The 17,806-nt window shown below is 37.1% G+C and overlaps 2 protein-coding genes across 4 annotated transcripts in view; one reads left to right on the top strand and one right to left on the bottom strand.

The window, feature by feature from the left end:
- The first annotated feature begins 33 nt into the window (after nt 1–33).
- Nucleotides 34–9,245, top strand: UBA5 (ubiquitin like modifier activating enzyme 5). Its single transcript, XM_012571724.5, has 12 exons — nt 34–220; nt 1,226–1,271; nt 1,366–1,455; nt 2,145–2,254; nt 2,666–2,752; nt 3,311–3,395; nt 4,244–4,348; nt 4,518–4,645; nt 5,035–5,170; nt 5,635–5,710; nt 6,522–6,628; nt 7,206–9,245. Exons 1-12 carry the CDS (start codon nt 75–77, stop codon nt 7,287–7,289), a joined length of 1,200 nt encoding a protein of 399 aa, XP_012427178.5. The 5' UTR covers nt 34–74; the 3' UTR covers nt 7,290–9,245.
- The window catches only part of NPHP3 (nephrocystin 3), a 29,897-nt gene continuing 17,271 nt past the window's right edge, over nt 5,181–17,806 (bottom strand). The window contains exons 20-28 of one of the 3 annotated variants that reach the window (XM_030265087.4): nt 17,371–17,560; nt 16,987–17,228; nt 16,516–16,591; nt 15,245–15,372; nt 13,383–13,623; nt 12,232–12,357; nt 11,815–11,930; nt 11,446–11,622; nt 5,181–5,337 (exon numbers count right to left, since the gene is read on the bottom strand). In XM_030265087.4, coding sequence (XP_030120947.4) covers nt 5,334–5,337; nt 11,446–11,622; nt 11,815–11,930; nt 12,232–12,357; nt 13,383–13,623; nt 15,245–15,372; nt 16,516–16,591; nt 16,987–17,228; nt 17,371–17,560 — 1,300 coding nt within the window. In that variant the 3' untranslated portion in view covers nt 5,181–5,333. Of the gene's footprint in view, nt 5,338–11,303; nt 11,623–11,814; nt 11,931–12,231; nt 12,358–13,382; nt 13,624–15,244; nt 15,373–16,515; nt 16,592–16,986; nt 17,229–17,370; nt 17,561–17,806 lie in introns of those variants that run through there. The other 2 variants (XM_030265086.4, XM_030265088.4) reach the window with 2 other exon arrangements.

Below are 17,806 nucleotides of genomic sequence, written 5' to 3' on the forward strand. Positions count from 1 at the left end.
CGGCCCCGAGGCGGGCCGGCCCCGCCCCGGCGCTTCCCGGAAGCTCCCGGGCCGGGCGCGGACGTGTCGCTGCCATGGCGGAGCCGGCGCGGCTGGAGCGGCTGGAGCGGCGCGTGCGGGAGCTGGAGGAGGAGCTGGCCCGGGAGAGGCGCGGGCGGGCAGCGGCGCGGGCCCGCATCGACACCATGAGCGCCGAGGTGACCGACTCCAACCCCTACAGGTGCGCGGGGGGCTCCGAGGGCTCTGTCAGGGAGCGGAGGATGGGAATGGGGAGGCCCTTCCCCATCCTCCGCGGTGGGTCGGGGTGGAGCGGGAGGAGGCTCGGACGGGTGGGAGTCTCAGGGATGGGGCTGGGTGTGCTCAGGAGGGTGTCGGGCGGTGCAGGACGCAGCTGCTCCGGGAGGGATGCTCTCGGATTTCCCACCTGGCTGGGCTGGCTGGGCTGGATGTCAGGGTTACTTTGTATTATCTTGCTTTACAATACAGGCTGAGAGGGAGAGGAAACCTTGTGAGTTTTCAGCTAGCTTGGTAGTAAAGGGGACAGGTGTTGGTATTATATGAGGTTTTATTCTCATTCTTCCAAATTGCCTATTTTAGAGGTTGGTAATTCTCGAGCTTTAGAAACCCTTTCCCTTCTAGAAATCTGTTGATTTTTTGGTTTTTGTTTTGTTGGTTTGGATTTGGTTTTATTTTTTCTTAATACATGTTGATACTTGTACTTTCATGAAAAATGACATAAAGGGATAAAATGTTACTTTAAAATGCTTTCAGTTAGCCTCAAAACTTAATAGCCTATGTTTATTTTTTTTTAGTATTATGTTAATCTAATCAAATTGATCAGAAAACAGTGCAAGTCTTCAATAGTTTGCTGCCATATGGTTCATTACTGGAAAAAAAAAAAAAGTGTCACCTTTCATTCTGTAAGTCAGGGATTCATTTACAAAAATATCTGTGTCTTCCTGAGTTCATCAATATTATCATAGGAATAATTGCTTGAGTTTCTGCAGGGTTAGGACTCTGGTGCAAATAGGAAAGCATCTGCTCTGTCACTCAGACTGTACCTAGCTGGCAATCACAACTGCAATGGAAACAGCAGGCTTGAGTTTATTGCTTGGTGAGGTTATTTCAAAAGCAAAAGTGATTTTAAATACCTGAAAATCAAAGTTGTTCTTGGAAACATAAAAAACGTTTTCTGTGTAACGTTGTATTTCTTTTTTCTTTGTAGTCGCTTGATGGCATTAAAAAGAATGGGAATTGTCAAAGACTATGAGGTAGGAGTCTATGTGTAATGAAACATTACTTGAATTTTTTTCCCTGGGAGGATCACTTTTGAGATACTCATCTGCATATTATTTCTTTCTACAGAAAATCCGTACCTTCACAGTTGCAGTAGTAGGTGTAGGGGGCGTTGGCAGTGTGACTGCTGAAATGCTGACAAGGTGTGGCATTGGTAAGGTAATGAGAGTTTTTTTATTCTTCTTTATCTTTATAGTAGATGGACCAGTCCTCTTTGTAAAGAATTTGATTTGATGTTACCCAAATAAAAAAATGTTGTGAAGAAAGCACTCAAGAACAGCACTTGTGTAAACATTGCACATGAAGAGTCTGTATTTTTATTACACTGGTAAAATTGATTTATTTAGGTCTTGATTCTGTATCATGTGGGTGATTCTTGCTTGTATGTTTGTCATCTCCATATTCTTCTATGAACCCATCTCTCTAATCTTGGTGCTGCAAAAGGATTACTGCCAAAGGCAAACAAAATAAAGAAAAATGAGGGGGTATTTCAGATAAAGTCTTATAAGAACCAAGTTTATATTATGCAATTGAAATGTAGTAGATGACAGAAATTAGTTTGTCGTGTGGCAGCAAGTAGGAAGGTGATAATAGAGGTGATACTGTTCATATAGGTTAATCTGTTGAATATTCTTAGTTTTAATGATTTAAAAGATTGGTTCAGTTTTTCACATCCTTATGATGTTAGTACCTATTGTATGTGACCTGAATGGGCCTCTGAAGGGAGGGAGTTTGGTTGGGAGAGTTTTCTATGGCTTTGGTCTTAGTTTTGTTTTTCAAAATTGCCGCAGTGCTCTGTTTGCAGAATCTCTGGAGATTTACACATGTTAAAACGATCTTTGTTGTAGCTACTTCTGTTTGATTATGACAAAGTGGAACTGGCAAACATGAACAGACTCTTCTTCCAACCTCATCAAGCTGGATTAAGTAAAGTGCAAGCAGCAGAACATACTTTGAGGTATAACTTGGAGAAGTGGGTATCAAAATGTATTTAACCAGGATGCTGCTCCAGAAAACCAGTGTTTCACTCTTAATAATTTGCAAAGGAGCATGATCTAATTTGGGAATTTGAGTGTAAAATATTTGTGGGGATTATTGATACTTCAAAGACATTTTTGTACTGGCCAAAACATTAATGTGAGTCTGCTTTTTAAGTACAGCCAGTTTTGCTCAGAAGTTTGGTATAAACAATATCACTTCCATATTTTATGGGTTTTTTTCTTACCTAATCTGAATTTTTACAAATATGGGTGAATTCTAGAGTTCGGAGTGGAAACTTAAGACTGTAGCAACACTCGTGAAGTTAGGGAGAAGAATGCAAATTATCATTGTATTGTTTACCACTGACTCCTGTTATTTCCTCCATAAGGGATATTAATCCTGATGTTCAGTTTGAAGTACATAACTACAACATCACAACACTGGACAACTTTGAGCACTTCATGGATAGAATAAGGTAAAATCCCCCAACTTTAGTATATTGCTAAATTCTGCTGATGTGTGGTTTTACACAGCCTCATGTATTTCTTGATGGGGCTCTTTTTCAATTTAATAACTTCCAATTGAAAACCTTTGGGAAATGTATGTATATGAAGACATTCCTGCCTAGATGTGTTATGAAAAACAGATCAGATCATATCTTGAGTGCTCTGTAGTAGTTTTCAGGTATGATTTATAAAATGAAAGGAGAAAGTAGTGCATCTCACAGAGATCTGAAATAACTTGCACCATTTGCAGTTCTGTGGTACAAAGATAAAATTCTCTAGTACTTTGTATTGTGAGTGCATACTATATAAAACAGTCTAAAATGCTCATATATTTAAATCCCAGCTTCAGCATGGTGTTGTTTCTACTGCAGATCTGAGATGCTGGCTGTGTCCTGTACTGCATTTGCACAAGCTTTGTTAGAAATTCACTTTTCTTGGCCTTCTGTACTCTAAAGCAGCATGTTGGTTGCCATGTTGGTGTTTTGTTCTGATGGCAATTTCCTGTAAATTTCTGATGCTTGTTTCAGTAATGGTGCACTGGAGGAAGGGAAGCCCGTGGATCTGGTTCTGAGTTGTGTGGACAACTTTGAAGCTCGCATGGCCATTAACACGGTAAGGCCACCCAAGGCACAAGCTTGTGGAAGTCTGTTTTCTCCTATAAATAATGTCAGGAATTGTAGAACTGTAGAAAAGACAGGAAGTTAAAAATAATTTCCTAAGAAATGTCCCCCTTGACCTGAGGAATCTGAGCTTTTACCCAGTATTTATAAACCCATTTTATGTGTATAAATATAAATATCACTAAAGACTTTAAAGTTACTATCAACTTATGGTTAGTAAAAGATGGAAGCATCATAAACTCTGTCTTTTCTAATTACTCTAACAGTAATTATATGGAGTTTATATAACAGCATTTTCAAAGGCTGGTATGTTAAATCTTACAACCTTTTAAAGATTTTCTATAGCTAATTGTACTTCACATGACTTTTTGTATACTAAAAATGCTTTTTATTTAATCAAACTGATTTTCTTTATAGTAGCAGCCAATGTAGGGTATGTGCCAAATGTATGTTTTCTGTTAGCCTTCAGCTGACTTGATCCATAAATTGCAGGCAGGGAAGGCACACAGATACACTGTAACCAAGCCTCTAAAAATAGTTTGTGGAATTATATTCTGTAGTGTGCTGTGACTGGGTCACTAATGTCTGTACGTGTGAGAACATCACAGGTCCTCAGGAAAGCACAAAAGGCTGGCTTCATAAGGGCAACTTTAATTTGCTGTTTGATTTGTCCTTTGATAAATTATTTATCTTCTATGTCTTCATGTACGTTTTTCTGACCATAGCCCCTTTGCCTGAAAGCAGGGAGATGGATGTGTTTCGTGACTCCCAGTTGTTTGGGTTCCTATTCTTTTCATTAGGCTTCTGCAGTGCTGATGTGTGTGTTTCTGTGTTTATAAGGCCTGCAATGAACTCGGACAAATCTGGATGGAGTCTGGAGTGAGTGAAAATGCAGTGTCAGGACACATCCAGCTGATCATCCCTGGTGAATCCGCTTGTTTTGCGGTACGTGGTGCTCTGCTGAATTGCTCACTTGCCTTTTAGAGCAGGACTGGGAATGTGAAGATTAGCTGGCCTTGTGAGTGTGATCCTGGCACTACTGATGCAGTACTTTAAAATTCTGTGGGATTTCTTGAATGCTTTTTTACAGCTTAATTTCTCTATTGCCCCTCAGTGTGCTCCTCCCCTGGTAGTAGCTGCAAATATTGATGAGAAGACATTGAAACGAGAAGGAGTTTGTGCAGCCAGTCTTCCTACAACCATGGGTGTTGTGGCAGGAATGCTTGTGCAGAATGTTCTCAAGTAAGTGACTGAGTTGTCGCTATTGATGTGTACAACAAAATATTTAAATACTTAAACATGCTATAATTGGCACCATTAAGTTATACATAAAAAAATGCTACAGTGCTGACTTGTCTTTGGAATTTTGTACATGGACAAAGAATAAATTAATTCTCTTGTCTGTAGCTGAGTTATTCTCACACACCATGAGAAGATGGGATTCTGTATTGATCCAGTTATTCTGTTGCCAGCTGACTACAGCATAACTGGATTTAAGGCAATTACAGTAACTCTACAACTCCATGAGTCTGAAAGTGTATTCTAAAAGTTCTTTAAGGAAAAATTATTCATTGAACAACTTAAGTTTTAGGTTTACACCTGTATTACAAGCTCCTTCTTTGTGTTTCTAGATACCTGTTAAATTTTGGTACTGTGAGTTACTATCTTGGTTACAATGCAATGCAGGATTTCTTCCCAACTATGTCTATGAAGCCAAACCCCCAATGTAGCGACCACAATTGCAGAAAACAGCAAGAAAATTATAAGGTAAAAATGGTTTGGGTTTGTGTGTTGATTTTTTTATTTCCCTTTTCTTAGCAAACAAAGCAAGTTGCAAATCTACAGTAAAAGAAAATGTTCGTTGCTCCTCCAGTTTGCAGCAGTTATCTTCAGATGGTTGCACATGTTTCTAAATATGCAGTACTTACAGTTACCTAAAAGTAAAGGGTAGGAAGAAAGGTTGAGCAATTATGTAGAAGAAAATATTACTTAACTGAATGCAAACTTTTCTAGCAGTCATATGTTTCTGAGTGTTAATGGGTTTGATGTTTTTTTTTGAACTTGCAGGTATTCTGCCTTTTTGTTCCTAAGCAGTCACCATTTAGAACCTTTTTATCTTACATATTGGAAAAAAATGTGAATATTAGGCTTCAACTTCTTTGCTGTTTTTGGAAATTGGACTATTAAATTTTGGTTATTGAGGGGTTTATTTTTTTGTGTTTTCCCTCCAGAAAAAAGAAGCTGCAAGACCAAAAGAAGAAGTAATTGAAAAGGAAGAAGAAATAGTACATGAAGACAATGACTGGGGTAGGTTGTCACCTGGAGACTAAATTATTGTCCAAACACTGAGATTCAGTTTGGGTGAACACAGTTTAAGGTAGATATAATTATTCTAGTTCCTATTTTTTATAACTTACACTGTGGCTTTTTTATAACTTTACTGTTGGCTTTTCACAAGTTTTGAAAGTAATTTTACTACAACTTGAGTGCAATGATTTGAGTGCAGTATGGTTTTTTAGGCTCAAAATGTAACTGCTGCTTGAATACAAAACTTCCTCAGAGGATGGTTCTGTAGATGAGAGAGATATAAGAAGATGTATTAACTGCATATTCTTTTTAAATATACTAAAGGGCAGTTGTCATTTCCATAAGCACTGTGCTGAGGCATCCCAGGGATTTTTACATTCCTCTGAGGGTTTTAAATTAGAAGGAATTATCTTAAGGAATGGTAAATGTGTTTTATATAGCCATTTTAAGAATGGAAATATATGTTCTGTTTATTACATGCTATAGAAAATCATCTTATCTTACAGCTGGGAGAAGTGTTCTTATGGTAAAGTTTAAATGGTAAGGACAAGGAAGAGATGCCATTCCAGTTCGTAAGTTGTCTATATAGAATTATTTTGTATATAGTAAAGGGAAAATATTTTCTATTGATAATGGAATGAAGTTGTTGAAATCAAAGGTGTTTCTAGTTCACAAAGGGAACTAGAAAGTAGTTGGAAACGTAGTTGCATTTTTCCTCTTTCTTGGCAAAGTAGCTGCATTTTTCCTATTACTGTGATGACTTGGCGATTAAAGAACTTTAATGGAGTTTTTGTTTCCTTTTAATGCAAAGGCATAGAATTAGTATCAGAAATTTCAGAAGATGAGCTGAAGGCTGCATCTGGTCCAGTACCTGAGCTTCCTGAGGGAATTAGTGTAGCATATACTATCCCAGACAAGGTAATGTACTTATTCTTTATGAATTTTTGAAAAACACATTGTAGATTAAATTTGTAATAACCAGCTTGGTTACCCTTTAAACCTAAAACAGCATTCCATCTTGAACAATTCCAGTTAAATGTCACCTCAGTTCATTTGATTATTCTTTTTTATTGTCCATTTTTGTGTTCCTGGGAAAGATACTTCTTTAAGTGGGGATGCTAGTTTGAATGTACTGCTGAGAGGATAGGAATGAATGCATTTGGGGGCTGGGTGAAGGGCAGCAGGTATCACTTTCTCAGTTGATATTTTGGTGACTAGTTAACTTTTACTATACATATCTTGTAAAAGCTGTATGTAGTCAAAGAGCAATGAGTATACCTGGGGAACATAGAATCTGAATGTCCTGCAGTAAGAACATTCTAACTCCTAGTCAAAATAGTTTACAATTGAAGCTTTTAATCACTTAGGCCTAATCTCACAACTGAGTGCCTGCTTCTAGGAAAATGGTGTGGTGTAACAGCAATAAAGCTGATTTGTGGGGTTTTTTTTTTGTTTACTTTATTTGTTGACAACTTTTTCTTCCTGTTCCTAACAGGAAGAGAATTTAATAAGTGGGGAGACAGTAGCAGAGTCTGAAGAAAGCCTAGAAGAACTCATGGCCAAAATGAGAAACATGTAGAAAAACAAATACTAAGTGCAACTTTCATGAGTTTGGATGGACATTGGATTTTGAGAAGACCAGACTTCTTACTTTTTTTCCTTTTTTTTTTTTTTCCTCCATTGAAGCTTACATTTTCTGATGAAACAACGGTTACAGGGGCAGGAAGGACACAGAGTTACATGTTTATATTCTGTTTTCTCATCATGTCTTTATTAACAGATAGAGCTGTGCTACTGTAAATTTTAGTTTCTCAGCATTGCTAGTGTCCAGATATTCAGTGGCAAATAAAAGGACCTGGATAAACTAAAAAAGCAGGCTCAGCACATTATATAGCCTATCATGTAATAGGACTGAGTGGGTGAAGGGCAGATGATAATGCCTCTCTCATATTGCTGCTCCTGAGTTTCCAGGCACTTTACTTGGTTGTCATTCACTGGTCTAAAGTCTTGGCATGGATTGTGCTGTGGCTACTTTTTCTGAGTAATGAGAACATATAAGCCTTTTCATCTGCCTTAAATATCCATGAGATGGAATTTTCTTTGTCAATGCAGCTTTACTCCTGCTTGTCCTTAAACAGCTGCCTAGGTTTTGTATGTGATGTTTTTGAGTATACTGTAAGACAGTGAAGTCTTTTGTTATTATTACATTAGCAGCATGCCACTATTTTGTCTGGCAGATACTTTTCATGACAAAATTATGATCAGCATTTGAAAAAAAAAAGGGAGAGAAAAGACTCCCTTTTCAGAAATCTAAATATTTTTGTTGGTTACTGGAAGTCTAACTATAATTCTCACTCCCCTTCACATGGGCTATATTAAGTCTGAGTTTGCATAGAAAGTCTTCTAAAATAAGATGCTATAAATTTTTAGTTTTGCAAATATTTTCATTGGAGTAGCTCACCTGTTGTATTTGTCTTGTAAATGACATAAGTACAGTCAGAAAACCTTTTAAATGGACACGTGTTAAACTGACCTGTAAATATTTGCATCCTGGGGCACCAGTACCCTGCAGAACTGGAAGGATCAGTTTCAAATATTTTAACTACTGTGGGCATCTGATCCAGAACTTGTTAATTATTTCAGCCCTGGAAGTATAATACAAATACTTCCAAATTGGGCTCTTCAAAAAACTTTTCCACAATTTGATGCAGCCAACACAGACCCAGCTAGTAATGGCAGTAGTAGTAGTATTCCACTAAAAAGAAAAGAGACAGCAATACCATGGTGGTGCTTCTGTTTGTTAGGGCAGCTGAATGAATACCTGTTAGTTATACTAATAATTAGCTTAAAAAATGTTTCATTTCTAAGTAATGGTTACAAAATTCAAAATCAGTTTCCTCCACAGCTGACATCATATTATATTATACACAGAACAATAATTTCTAAAACCAGTGAGGGAGATTTTGGGTGGTTTTGAGTGTGGGACATTATACTGTAAAATTTAAGTGGCTTTTTCGGATTGAGTTCTCTTTTGGAGAAACCAGGTTTTAGAAATGAACTGCAAAGAAACAGGAAATAGATTAATGAGACCATTAAAAAGGTAGATACTTGAATCTGTGTCACTAAGTCGACATTAGCTTGATCCACTGTCAGTTTATGTGTTACATTTCTGCAGGACTTTCACCTTTCTGTTGGGAACAATAGAAGTCAGGTGCACAGCTGTGTGGATCTGGAGATCCTTAGGCAAATGGCCGACTCATTTCTACAACACCTCAGTTCATCCTGACTCCAAACTATTTGGCTGCTATCACAGGATTGACAGCTTTATGAGAGGCAACTTCAAGTACACTTTTATGAGGGAATTAATACATTTTTGTATGCCCTGTTAGAGAGTACAGAAAATGGTTCCTGTGTTACTTTAGACTTTGAACTTGTATATACAAGAAGAATTTGAAATAATCAGAAAATAAATAAAAGATGATTTATGTGTCAATGGTTTAAATTATTTAAAAATAAACAGCATCCAAAAAAAGCAGCATTAAGGCTTCTTTTTTTTTTAATTTAAAAGATGTTTACAAGTATAATGTACTTTAAGGAAGTACATTTACTTTTAACTGTAAAACACAATAGAATATTTATTGTTTCTTTGGTTATGAACTAACAAAATACATTGCCATAATTAAGTCCGGCTTTGTTTCTTGGGCAATCTTTTAAAAGTGCTCAGTTTTTACAGTGTCACGTAAACATTAGTAAGATGTTGATTTTCTGACAGTGTATTTAAATCTCCATTGAAACTGGTGACCCTCTGAGGTGGAGTTGTCCTACACAGAAGTTTTAGCTGGCATATCACATACATTGAAATGACTTTTCCTTGCTGTCTGTGAAGTACAGCTCCATGGCAGCTGTCTCATAAGCTTTTTTTGGGTTCACAGGATAGGCACATGGTTCCTCACCCTCTTTGGTAAAGGACAATGGATGGTTGGGATCTGCTACTTTTTAGGGACCAATTTTTTATTTTAATTTTTTTCTTATTCCAAAACCAACCCTGCAACCTATGAGGAAGTTGGAGAGAAGTTACCCAATGCAAGAAAAGTAACAGTTCAGCAACAGTAAAACTGAGGATCTAGAAAGTAACTTCTTATTTAAACTAGCAACAATAAGGGAAACTATTTAGGAGAGGAAGATGTACCATTGTTGATGATAAAATCAGAATAGACAGGACAAGCTAGACCAGACATCTGATAATTCTTTAGAGGAGAGAATTACAGTAGGTTGAGGTTTTGGAGAGGAAGAGGGTTGGGTATTTTTGTTTGGGGGTTTTTATTTTTCTTGCCTTCTGCTTCTCTTCTTAGTGGTGACAATCCTGCAAAGAACTTTCCAATTTTCAAAACTTTTCAGGGTGGCTAAAATAGAGAGGTAACTTGCTGTGCTTACAAATCCATTTTCTGAATAAGAGGAAAATATCCAGAGAGCTATTACAAAGTGTAAACTCTTAGTGCTCTCTTGTAACACCTTCAATAACTATTTTTGATTTTTGTTTTCAATAAAACCTTAACCTTAAAAATCAAATTTGGGTTTTATATTTGTGGTGTCAGTTTTATATACCTTTTCTTTTGCCAAGTTACTGCATTACCAAAATATTAAATTCCTCCTAATCAGAACAAGGGCTGGAATGAGTAATATTTAATTCTATTATGAAAGAGAAAAAAAGACTTGGAAGGCAAGTACTCCTTTGAAGTGAAGGCCATTTGCATTTTCAAAACTGGATCAAATTAACATTAGTTGCCTCTGAAATATTATAGTAGGGTTTCAAATCATTTTCCACTTACATTTTTTTTAATAAAAAAGTATTTTTCTAGTATGTATTTAAATTGCTGCATACATTTATGGACTGAATGAGAATAGAACTCAGACTGATTCTTCCAACGACTCAGTAAGAAATACAACAGGCAGGTAGATTTGATTAATATTTCTTTATCTGATGGCAAACTATTGTGCATCACTAGTCTTGCCCAGCTAATACAAACATTCTTATATTTTAAGGGATTCAGTAAGAATCCTAGTGAAAGTTTGCTAAAGGTTTAAGAACACGAAATTGGCCATAATCATCCTCATTCTGATTCCTCACTGGAAGTACTTTTATTGAAGAGTGGAATCTTACAACAGCTTTATCTGTACATGACGATGATATATTTAGATACCCTAGTTTCCCAAGGAAACCACTTAATTTTGCACAACTCCCTTGAATGAAACTTTGCTTAAACTGAAATAACCCTGCAGGTAAAACTTGAGGTTAAACAATATTTTCAAAGTTTTTTCAAAATTACCATTTCTTCAGAAGCAACTTTAAAGGCTTGTAAAAAGGCAGGAAGGATTGATGATTAAAAAATACACAAATCCTCTAAGCCATGCTGTTACAACACAGAAATAAGAAATGCCTCTTAAAGTTTATACAAGTGTTTCAGCTTAATTTGTTACAGTCCTGGCACTAAGGCTTGGAGGCATCAAGTTTTTGCTATTAGCTACAACTTGAGCTAGTAAATAATGTGTGTACCCGTGTACAATGAAGGAAGCTCACTTTGTATCATACAGTCTGCAAAGTTAAGGCAGAATTCATGAAGACAGGCATCAGTCCCAAAACAGTACATAATCCTTAGAAAAATGGATTTGTCTTAGTAATTTTCTGTCTACTAATATCATTAGAGACTGCCTTTTCTTGGAGCAGGTTTTATCACCTTTGTCCATGTTCCAGCAAAGCATTTGGGGATAATGCACTTTTTAAGCTGAACGTGTCTCCACTTGATGAGTGTCGGGAAGTTGCTTTTCCACCTATCAACAAAGTCTCTGCTTCTTTTATTTCCATAGCTCTCTTGTAAAGTTCAGCTGCCTTCTCAAAGTCTCCCCTTTCATAGCTTTGGAAAAGAGCAAAACAAAGTTGAAACAAGCAAATAAAACAAGTTTCTCTATTTATTTAAATTGAAATATACACCATACTATCAAAATAGTATACTTAAAAGTCTCTACTTTCCTAGAAAGTACACAAGCCCAGATGTTTTGTTTCATGCAGTAATTTGCATTAATAGGGTTGAAGCATATAATCTTACCTTAGCACAGCCAAATTTTTCAGTGTTTCCCCTACACGAGGATGCATTTGACCAAAGCTGTCTTCATAAATCTTTAGTGCACGTTCATAGAGAGGCAAAGCTTCAATCTGTTTTTTCTTTGGGTAGCAGAAAGTTTCTTTGTTACAGATGTGTATTACGTGGGTTTTTTTTTTGCCAGCATAGTATCAGTGCTTCCTAGATGCAGTATCATGCCTACCATTCACACCAATTATCTCTTCCCTGCATACATTTTCCTTGCCAAATACGCTTTCAATGTTTAAAATGGAACCCAAGAATTTGAAAATGCTATAAGGAATTTCCCTTTTCAATACAATCAAGTTTCTTTTGTTTCATTTAGATATAGGTCATAAAAAAGCCTAAGACAGGAAAAATAAATGTTAGGCATGAAAAACTTACCATCTGACAGTAAAGGACAGCCAGGTTTACCAGAGCAGTTGCTACACTCGGGTGTTTTGGGCCAAATGACTTCTGTCGAATTTCAACTGCTAGCTCATACAGAGGAACAGCCTTGTCAAGTTTTCCCTAGAAATAACAGGGGAAAAATGATTCATTTTTCTGGTATCAAGATGGTAACAGCAAAAACTATTTTAAACAAAAGCCTTGGAGAAGATCTAATTGTTTCTAGAATAAGGGGATAAACTTTGCTAAATAATACATATATTCTGCATAGATTATTTATCCTGACTATTTATTAGAACCTAATTTTCCAAAATACTGGGCATATTCAACTCCCAGTTAATGTGTTTCTCAGTTAGGTCTATTTCTTCCTTTCTTAATTTATTTTTTTCCCCATGAGTGTCTCATTAAGAAGGCTGTAAAAAGAATTTTCAGTTGTACTTTTTATCAAAATAATGTCTCTGCCGACTTTTAATTTGCACTCCATCAAACTAGCAAAGATGTTTTTGATGCAAATATTGAGTGGCTTTGCAGCTTCCAGCAGCAAGAAAATTAGAAGCTGAAGTGAGCAGAAAATAACATGACCTAAAACCATTTAATGCAGACAATAGCAGGTAAGAATTATTTCACAAAAACATGAGCAAATTTTATCTAAGAGATTATCTTCAAGGTCTTTTTTCTCTTTGAAGAACAGTAAAATGTGAAAATATAAAATAAATAAAATTCTTATAACCCACTGAACTTAATCTTGGTTCAACTGTTGGAAACATTATATCACTATTAAACTAATAATACCTAACGGTTAGAACAACCATCTACAAACACAAATATTCATAACACATTTTAAAGTTATGAAATGCAGAAGTTAATTTTACTCCTGTTAATTCTACTCCTCATAGTGCATTTTGCACAGCAGTAATGCTCATCTTTCACTGAGTCAACAGAAGCTGAAGGTGGTTCAGCCAGACAGTTTATTTGTAAACTGCTATCTCCCTCATAATTCTAAAAATTTCCCTTAAAACTGACTGTAAAGTTCAAGGTCATTGTGTAAAAAGAACTACTCTTACGCCCTAAAACATGATCTTTTCCATTAAGACAAAGACATTACAGTTAATTTAAGTGATCAGAAGAGGTAACAGGTGTGTGCTTACCATCTTTTTGTACAGCACTGCTAGGTGTTTCACAGTGTAAGCCAAGGAGGGATGATCTGGAGCTAAGGCTCTCCTCCTGATGTCCAAAGCTTTCTCATAGAGCTCCTCAGCCTTGTCATAGTGCTTCTTCTCATTGTACAGGGCTGCCAGGTTGTTCAGGGACTGCGCGCAGTCTGGGTGGTCAGATCCCAGGACTCGTACCCGCATTTCCAAGGAGCGCTTCAGGAAAAGTTCTGCTGTCCTACACAACATATTTGTTCATCAATATTTTAAAGCTGGTAACATTTGTATGGGCTGAAGTGCCTGCTTGAAACAACAAACTCAGCCTTGGAAACTCAAAGTAGAATCTGTTCAGAACTGTCAAAGTAGAAAAGACTGTATAATGTCATCACTGAAGCAAAGAGCACGTTTTATCTCACTACAGTCGGGTGCTACTATTTCAGCTTTCATTTCAGCTTTACAGCAGCTCCTCTATAAAAACTACAGGTGATCCCCCCATAAGACTGATAACATCCATTACTACTAGGCAGCTTCTTATCATGACATCCACACAAGCCTTGTCATACTATTCTCAAAAGGTCAGCTTAGTAAATTGGAAAAATATATTTTACGTTAGAGGAAAAAAATGACCATTTATACACAGACCTGTAGGTACAATTCTGGAGCTCTTAGACAAGTGTCAAAAGATGTTCACTCTATGCAAGGGCTGTATGATCATGTGTGACAAATAATTATTCATTAAGTGACATACCTTTATGCCACTGATTTCATTTTAACTAAATGAAGTCTTGGACTTGCTGGTTCAGAGCAGGGATACCCATTTTTAAAAATTCCTTAAACCTGTACTAGAAAGTTTATACCTTTTCTCACCTATGAAGTAGTGGAGATACAGCTACTCTTGAAGTAGGTTGCATTTAACAGGAACTACATATGAATAACATAGAATATTAATTTTGTATGAGATTAGATAAAATATTACTCCTCTATAATCAGTCATTTCATGAGGGTAAACTGATGAAAACTCCCCATGTCCAACAACTCCCCATGTCCAAAATCAATTATTCACTGCAGAGATCATGAACCTGTCTGTAGATACTAAATAATAATATACTTCTGTAATTATCCAAAAGCTATGGGTGCTTTAAACATCAGGTACAGGAAGAACTGGAAGTAAAAATACTTCCAGAATTCACTCTGTGCTTTTTTGCTGGGCACTTCTGTTCTCTGAAAAGACTCAGTTCACTAGAATGGGATTTAGATGACTTTACAATTCCCTCATAACACATAGCTTATATTCCTCTGTCAGCTAAAGAAGTTGATGTGAAGAGTGGTTGAACATACAACCAGAACTATCTTGCACCTTTTATTCCCCTTCTTCAGCACCCCTGTTTATCTCTGACTGCTTTTAGAACACCTTTGTGCTGTTCTGGCCCTTTCTGGCTTTTATCAGCTGATGGATCACAAGCACAACAAATATTTAGGACATGACTTCCTGTAATACTGTCAAAGAAAAACAACAATCCTACTGTTTAAAGATGAACACTGCAAAGGAGAGTCACAAAATAGTGAAGATGAGCAGAGAAGGCAGAAGTTTGAGAGAAAACTGGAATTTACAACAAAGGCTAATTAACTGTGGGACATCAATTCTGAATGCAGGAAGTGCACTAACTTGGTAAATACCCACATGCCAACAGCACCAAGTAGAAAATAAGAGTGACTTTCACAGTGAACAAAAACCAGTAGTATGAACAAGGGATAAGTATTTGATTACTTGTTTGCATTCAGTGCTACATCTCACTGCTCTGCTTCCATTCAGACATCTGAGAACACTCAGTGGATGTGTCACAATCAGTACAACTTACTCAAGATTATTCTGCAGGTAGTAGAGAACTCCAAGCTCATTCAGGGTTCGAGCATTATCTGATGTATCCTTGCCTAATGTGAGCTCTTCCAGTTGCAGGGCTCTTTGACGCAGGAGAGCAAAGCCACACTACAGCAAAAAGAAGGAAATGTAAGCCAGTCACCAGTACCTTTGAAGTTTAACACTAAAGACAGAAAACCAAAAGACTTAAGTTTGGTGCCAAAGTAGCACAATAATCCTCCTTAAGTTCTATTTTTGAGATACATGGCAAATGCTTTCTTAAAATATATCAGCAAATAGCATCAAAAAAGTGACATTTTGGTGAAAATTTCCTGGCAATACAAGTTATTGTGCAGTCACACCTCTCTCCCTGTATCAGATGCTAATTTGCTTAAACTCCACAGTTCAAATAACGAGTTCAGATCAAATTCTTAGGTTTAGAACCTCAAAATTTAAAATCAATTTAACCTCCAATCCTAAACACCACATAAAACACATATAAAATATTACTCAAGGCTACACGTCAATCTGTTTAAAATGGGCAAACAAGTTAATGCTTACAAACAAAATAAATCAAAGTAAAAAGTGCACTCTGCTTATTTTTGATCTTTGCAGTCTTGATAAAAATATTTGTGCAGAAGAACTCAATACAGAAATAGATCAAATCTTCATGTACCAAATTCATTCTTATTTAATCACTGTGGAAATAGCAACATGTTTGTGGCTTTTTACTACTTTCATTAGAGCTACAACTTGAACTCTGGATTTATTAGCTGGACTCTTACAGTACAGGCATTACATGATAAACTCTTAGCTCAAAACTGACAACAGAAACCCTGTAGCTGAAAAACAACACAGGAGAAGAAAACGGGAAAACTCTGTATGTCACCTAATACTTTTATTGGGATTTTCCACTGCAGTAAGCACTGCATTCACTTGTAGGACAAATGCCTCAACTATTCTGGAGATCACCTTTTTCCATTGTGACTTTGACACACAATTGTATCGGCTGTAATTCTGCACGTCTGAAATGTACATATCCACTTGTTTCTTTTCCACTTCTTTCAACTCCATTCCAGTTGTACTGATACATCTCCACTTCCAGCACAGTTGAAAGTACATACCAAAGCTGCTACTAAGGTACATCACTATATATGCCCACAATTATCAAAAACCCTGGAGCATTGTCAGCTCTGAGACACAATTTATCATCTGTTTAGCAGAACTGCAACATGCCCTGTACCTCTATTTAAATATCAAGCACTGCCTTACCAGACTGCCTTTCTGCCTTGCTGCTTTTTGGCGTATTTTGAAGGACTTTTTCCTCAGTTGCTCAGCTTGTTCATATCTGAAAGTAGTTATTTGGATGTGAGAAGAATGTCAAATGTAGTGTCAATAAGCATCCTGGAAAGATTCTAAGTTACTTAAGTGTACAGATTTGAAAATTTAAGATTCTTGAGAATAACTGCACTTTTTTTCAAATATGAAATTTACAAAATGATTAGGGACAGACAATTTCTCCTTTATCTCTACAAGTTTTTTGTTAAACTTGCATAAAAATTGGCCCCTCCTATGTGACCTGCTACAAGAATAGAGAGGGGATGCTCATGGTTGCATTTGAACATATGAAACTTGAGAAAAAGAAAAAAAGAAAAATTCTGGCTTCAGGATGAAGACTTTTGCTATTAATGTTTTTTGTACTACTTCCACATAAAACAAAACTAGCAGTACAATTAAGCTTACTTGTTCTGCTTTTGGTACAAGGTTGCAAGTGCATCAAGTTCACGGGCCACCCGAGGGTGTTCAGCTCCGTAGGCGTTTTCAGAGATTTCCAATGCCTGTTTATACAGCTGTTCAGCGTTTCCAAACTTCTTCCACTGAACATACACTCCTGCCAGCTGGTGGAGTGACTGTGCCACCCTGGGGTGGTCTGGATCCAGCGCCGTCTCTCGAATCTCCAGAGAGCGCTGCAGAGGAGCTACAGCCTGTAACAGCCAAGGCCAGAGCATGAGGGCAGCAGGCAGCATCCTCTATGCTGCAATAACTAAACTACTGCCTTAGAAAGCACACACTGAGTTTGGCTTCATTTCCCTTTTTGCTGTTACAACAATCTCTAAATGTACTTACCTGACTGAGAAGACCTAGGTCCTTAAGAAACCGTCCCAGGGTCTCATAAAGATCAGCCAGGCAGATCATACTTTCCTCTCCCTCGCTGCTTTTTTCATATTCTTTCAGAGAGTTGAAATACTCAGCTGCCATAGAGCTCTTATCTTTCCCAACCAGCTGCCAGTAACTCAGCAATTCTGCAAAATGTCCCCTGTTTTAACAAGGAAAAGAATCTTATCTCTGATACCCCTCTATTCAGACCAATACTAGCTTAGGAAAAAAGGCCTACATGCACTAATGTTGTTATGCTACAGCATCTACAGAGCTAATCCATGGAGAATAACACTATTCAACAGCAATATTTATTCCTTTACCACCCCCAGGGTGTAACAGAATAGAAAACATACATTATTTATATGGAAACAGCATTTAGCACTTCAGCCTCTGCTATTACTTC

The sequence above is a fragment of the Taeniopygia guttata genome, chromosome 2 (genome assembly GCF_048771995.1).
Source record: "Taeniopygia guttata chromosome 2, bTaeGut7.mat, whole genome shotgun sequence".
Classification (NCBI taxonomy): domain Eukaryota; kingdom Metazoa; phylum Chordata; class Aves; order Passeriformes; family Estrildidae; genus Taeniopygia; species Taeniopygia guttata.